General features: G+C 41.9%; 1 protein-coding gene across 1 annotated transcript in view; it reads right to left on the bottom strand.

The window, feature by feature from the left end:
• Window positions 1–5,928, bottom strand: part of TSNAX (translin associated factor X) — a 30,439-nt gene extending 24,511 nt beyond the window's left edge. The window contains exons 1-3 of the mRNA XM_072823076.1: window positions 5,696–5,928; window positions 5,102–5,206; window positions 1,981–2,095 (exon numbers count right to left, since the gene is read on the bottom strand). Of these exons, the coding sequence (XP_072679177.1) occupies window positions 1,981–2,095; window positions 5,102–5,206; window positions 5,696–5,711 (236 nt within the window). The 5' untranslated portion in view covers window positions 5,712–5,928. The remainder of the gene's footprint in view (window positions 1–1,980; window positions 2,096–5,101; window positions 5,207–5,695) is intronic.
• Between the last annotated feature and the right edge of the window lie 221 nt (window positions 5,929–6,149).

A 6,149-nucleotide genomic window follows, 5' to 3' on the forward strand; every position in this document is an offset into this window, starting at 1 on the left:
AGATGACTTGACACAACAACATGGCTTTTTCTAAAATATTAAGGCCCCCCGCCCCCGTCACAATTCTATTATTTCTCTAAACTGCTAAATACTGATGTCAGTCCTTTTAAAATTGCAATCTGTACTGGAAGTATTCATAATTAGTCAAAACAGTGTTTCTTCTTTCCATAATAGAACGTCAAGTTCAAGAATAGCTTAAAAATCTTTCCATAATACAAGCTGAGAACTCATTTAAAAAATAAACAAAAACTAATTTTAGGGTCAGGGAAGATAAAAATTAACAGTGTCACATTCCAATAAACCTATATATGGCAAATTCACTTCCACTTAATAGAGTAAAAATTAAACTATTAATAAGTTACCTTAAAAGTGTAAATGAAAGAAAGTTGTAAATGAGAGAATACTGAAAAGATGATAAATTATATCTGGACTTTTGGGGTGCCTGGATGGCTCAGTCAAGAGTGTCTGCCTTTGACTCAGGTCATGATCTCAGGGTTGTGGGATCAAGCCCTGTGTTGGGCTTCCTGCTCAGCAGGGAGTCTGCTTCTGCTTCTCCCTCTGTGTGCTTGCTTTCTCTCAAATAAAAAAATCTTAAAAAAAAAAAATTGTATCTGGAAGATATAATTAACTTAAACCCTTAAAAAGATATATACACTGTAAGTCCTTCTAGAGGTATTTGTACTTTGTAACAAGAATTTCTCTATCGGAATTAGTTACAGGTGGGCACTTTTAAACCTCATGTACAACAGAGAGGCAAAGAGCCAATTAAATGAAATAGGAAGCAAACAAAGAAGCAAAGATGGAAGATAGAGATACCTAGCTGCTTTCATAGAATACTCCTGAATCTTTATAATTCATTTCCCTGTTCTGCTTAGGGTAGTTTAAGCTGGTTTATATGTATGTATGTATGTACGTACGTATTTGAGAGTGAGCACATGCGTACGTGAGCAGGGTGGGCAGGTGGTAGGGGGGTAAAGAAGGAGAGGGAGAGGATCTCAAGCAGACTCCTCATTCAGTGTGGAGCTGCACATGGGGTTCAATCTCTTGACCCTGAGATCATGACCTGAGCTGAAACTAGGAGTTGGACGCTTAACCAACCTGAGCCCTAGGCGCCTCATAATCTGGTTTCTTTTATTTGCAACTGAGGAATCTAGGATATATCTAGAAAAATAAAATATTCTTACAGAAAGAAATTTCAAAGAAAAGATGCCTCAGAGCTGAAGAAAAGGGAACTTCCAAAGGAGAATTAAGCAGTCAATACTATCATATGCTACAAAAATGTAAAATAAGAAGAGTATGCACTAGATTTAGCAATTATGAAGGTAATAGGACAATTTCAATAGTTATGAGGCAGAAAAGCAGATTGCAATGAGTTGATCAATGAATGGGAAGATAAATAACTAGATTTCAACATTGATCTACCATTAAAATTTTACATGTATCATCCAAGTAAAGCTTTTATGCAACAGGCTCTAATGAAGCCATTAGAAATTTAATATTTTCACAAACAACAGCTTTTCACTGAGTGATCTTAACACAAATCCCTAGCTGCTCTGAAAATAAGAACTTTCCCTTCCTGTGTTGATTAAAACATTTGTTCTTAAAATCTACTTGCTACTGGGGTGCCTGGATGGCTCAGTCTGTTGAGTATCTGTCTCTTTGAGTTTGGCTGAGGTCATGATCTCAGGGTTGTGGGACAGAGCCCCACATTAGCTTCAGAGTGGGCATGGAGCCTGCTTAAGATTCTCTCTCTCCCTCTGCCTTCTCCCCTCCCCTCCCCTCATGCTTGCTCACTCTAAAAAAAATTAACTAAAAAAAACTACTTGCTGCTAATGTCTTCTGATCCCAATGTTCATATAACAAATCACAGAATATTCTAACAGCTAGTTACTGTTCATTGAGGTATAAAACATTACAAAATATATATAATACATATCAAACTGTATGCAACTATAACAAATTTTAAAGATATTTACTCACCTTGTAATCCTATGGAGAAGAAAAATTGTCCTTTTACTTTCAACAGTTATATCCCGACTAAGTTTCACAAGTCTCTCATATTTATCATGTCTTGCATCAAGTTCCTGCTGAAATGCTAACACATTATTACAACCATAAGCATGCATATTCCATGCTTCAAGCCTATCAAACAACACTGTTATTATGCACTATAAAGGAACTATTATTTACTCTATAAAAATGAGGAACACATCATCTCATTTAAATGATGGAAATCAAAGACTGGTAGTAACCAAAATATTCTTTCTTTAAACAGGTATGCTTTAACTGGATTTTACCACTCATAGCCTCATAGTAAAATGTGTGTGTGTGTGTGTGTATATATATATATATATATATATTTATATAAATGTATATAAACATATATATTTATATAGAATTTAAAAAAACAAACCTCATCTAGTAAACATGAATTATCGCAGAATTATCACATGAGACTTTTATAAAAATTACTTCAACTACCTTTCATAATGTTTTTTAAATCGTATCACATGCAATGTTATCTCCCCCCACAAAAACCTGGACTTTTTTTTTTTTTATTAAAAGTTCAAAAAAAAAAAAAAAGTTCATAACTTTTAAGGACAACTTTCTGAATTTCCAAGCCCTAGTCACTGAAATACCCATAAGCCACTTAACTCTTAATCACCACTTTATTTCAGAAGCATTGTCACAACAAAGACCTAGCAAATATCCTGTCCCACAGGGAGCACAGGGATGTATTTTGCATGATTTAAAAAACCCCAGAACTTGAATAAACTATTAACCAAATTAACAGGTTGACAAGGACCAAATACATTTGCTTCTATTATTGAGATAACAACTAAGAAGGGATTTTGCCTAGTATTTCAAGACAATGAAAAGCTTTCATTATTATAAATATTAATGACAACTGTGAATCAGATACTATGAATACAAAGTTAAACAAGACAATTCTTATCCTCAAGAAGTTTAGTCCAGTTAAAGACAAAAATGTAAACAATTAAAATTAATAATAACCATGTGTAAAGGTTCAGGAAAGCAGGAACCACATTTTTCTTGTTCCTGCTAACATATGCTAGAACACAGTAGATGCTCAATAAATATTTAATGACCAAATGGATGAATGGATAATGAATAAATGCAATGTCTGTCAATAAATTTGCTTGACAAAAAAAGTCAGAAAGACTTCCAAGAAGATATGTGAACTAGGTTATGAAGGAAACCATGGTTCACCAGATGGACAATGGAACTAGCAAATTAGAAGAAATTTTGAGCTTAAAGAACTATGTGTGAAAACGCAGACAGAAACATACAAAAGCAACATATGCTTGGAAACAAGCAGCTCTGTATATGGTGTGTCAGAGTACAATGATGGGGAAACCCTGGCCCACTGCAGTTTTTGCACTGTGTATACCATTCATTGTATCAATACACTAAGCAATTACAAGTTGTTTTATACATCTAAAGATCAATGTAGGTGCCATGATTTTAAAATATACCCACAAATTATTTAGGACTCCCTTCAAAAGGTGGAACCTAATTTGTTCCCTTTAAAAATGAAGCAGAGGGCAGCCTGGATGGCTAAGCAGTTTAGCGCCGCCTTCAGTCCAGGTTATGATCCTGGAGACCCGGGATCGAGTCCAATGTCGGGCTTCCTTCATGGAGCCTGCATCTCCCTCTGCCTGTGTCTCTGCCTCTCTCTCTCTCTGTCTCTCATAAATAAATAAAATCTTAAAAAAAAAATTTTTTAAATAAAAAAATAAAAATGAAGCAGAGTTATTTAAACTGCCTCATCTCTAACAAACAGAATGTAGCAAAAGCAACAGCGTATTGTGTCTGAGATCAGGACCTAAGAAGACTGGTTTCCTCCTTGCTTTGATCGAGGAAGCCAGCTGCCATAACATTAGGCCACTCAAGTAGCTTCCTGTGAGGACGGAGAGCTGGTTGTTGGCAGAAGGCCCGACTGGTCAACTGAGGTGGATCCTCCAGGCCCACTCAGGTCTTCAGATGACCGAGAGTGAGAATCAACAGCTCAGGCACTCTCAGGCTCTAACTGTAAGGTGTAGGAGGGTGGATACAGGATGACAGGAAGGAGATTTTTGTTTTATGCTTTCTTTTGAAATGAGGAGCAACTCAACCAAGTTAATAAGAGGATTGTGAGGGACACCTGGGTGGCCCAGTGATTGAGCATCCCATATGCTTCAGCTCGGGTCATGATCCCGGGGTCCTGGGATGGAGTTCCACATCAGACTCCCCACAGAGAGCCTGCTTCCCCCTCTATGTCTCTGCCTCTCTCTCTTGAATAAACAAATAAAATCTTTAAAAAATAAAATAAAATAAAAAAATAAAAGGCGGCCTGTGAATAACACATACACACACAGACATTATGTATGTGCCGTATATCTGTGGCATGTATATGACTTATTAATAGAAAAGGTCCCGCTCTGTGCGAGGTGTGACAGTCACAACAAAAAACTTAATCCTGGTCTTCAAGATTCTAGCTTAGGAGCCAAAACCAAAATATACGCTTCAAAGTGAACTAATTAGGGATCCCTGGGTGGCGCAGCGGTTTGGCGCCTGCCTTTGGCCCAGGGCGGGATCCTGGAGACCCGGGATCGAATCCCACGTCGGGCTCCCGGTGCATGGAGCCTGCTTCTCCCTCTGCCTGTGTCTCTGCCTCTCTCTCTCTCTCTCTCTCTCTCTCTCTCTCTCTGTGACTATCATAAATAAATAAATAATTAAAAAAAAAAACACAAAGTGAACTAATTAAATCTATATGTATACATACAGCTGACAGATCTATATCGCTGATACATATTTGTATGTCGGGGACGCAGTAATTTTTAGTGATGTGGCATTTCTGATGCTAATATTTACCTGTAGAACCCTTACAGGAAAAAAAAAAAAAAAGCCAACACCTGAGTACCCTCGACTTTAATGGCAGACCCAGCACCACAGCTAACCTCTGGGGGAAGAAGGTACAAGGGTCACACCGGCACAGCTCACGTTCTAACGGTGTGTGCAGCACAACATGCCTAAACGCTCCTTGCTACCACCTCTCTCGCTCTCTTCCCTTCGCCAACCTCCATGACAGAAAACTTACATTTGAAGGCCAACATCACAGGTGAAGATGAATTAACATCCTTCCCTTCTCTTCTCTGGTTATGTGGGAAATTGTCGTGCTTCCTTTTCCTGAACCCTCCTGATCCTTACGTAGAGAAGGAGAAAACAGTTGGGTAGGGCTTTTGCACCAGAGCTGGCCCCTGCCTCGCTCTCACACCCGCGCCCAGGGGCCCTGGCCCGAGACGCTTGCTCGCTTGCTCGCTTGCTCGGCCGACTCACGCAGCAGCAGCCCTGCCTTTTTATTCCCCCCACCCCCACCCCCGCCCCCACCCCCCAATCCTAAGCTCACCTCACCCGGGGCCTCCACCAGTGGCTTTCCTGATCTGGCACAAGGTGGAGCAATGACCAAACTAAAATCAAAAACACAGCTCGAGGATTTAAGAAATGGCCAGGTGTGCATAGGCCCGAGGTGGCCAGGAAATCTCCGGGGCCGCCCCTCCCCCCCACCCCGCCCCCGAGCCTGCATGGGGAGAGGGCAATCCCTCAAGCGGGAAGCGAAGTGGAAAATCCGACAAAAAGGAGGGAGATCCTCCCCCTTTGAATAAAGAACGCCCAGGGCCGCCGAGGACGCCACCTTCTTTGCTGCTCATGTCGTCACGGCCTACGGCGAGATGAGCGGAGACCCAAGGCCTGCGAGCCAGCGGGGTGCGTAAGGTGCTGGCCGAAGAGCCTGCCGAGGAGCCCTCCGCGGCCGGCCGACGTCGACGCACTGGCCGGAAGCGCACGCCCGCAGCCACTCACGCCTCTCCCTCCGTCCTCGCACACTTCCGGCCTGCGCCCCGGCCCCGCCGCCGCAGGCTCCGCCCCGCGCGCCCCGGGGCTCTCGCGCCCGCGCGCCGTCGTCCCGGCTGCCCTCTGCTGTGCCTGAAGACAAAGCGAACTCTACAGGCCTCACTGCGCTTCCATCAAAACGGATGATGGAAGCGAGGCCTGTGTGAAGATGGAAAAACGGCGGGAGGTGTTCGTGATTTTTTTTTTTTTTCCTCAAGGCACTTTGGGAACACCCCCGCGTTCCCTTCGCGTGGACC

This window comes from Canis lupus, chromosome 4 (assembly GCF_048164855.1).
Source record: "Canis lupus baileyi chromosome 4, mCanLup2.hap1, whole genome shotgun sequence".
Lineage (NCBI taxonomy): Eukaryota > Metazoa > Chordata > Mammalia > Carnivora > Canidae > Canis > Canis lupus.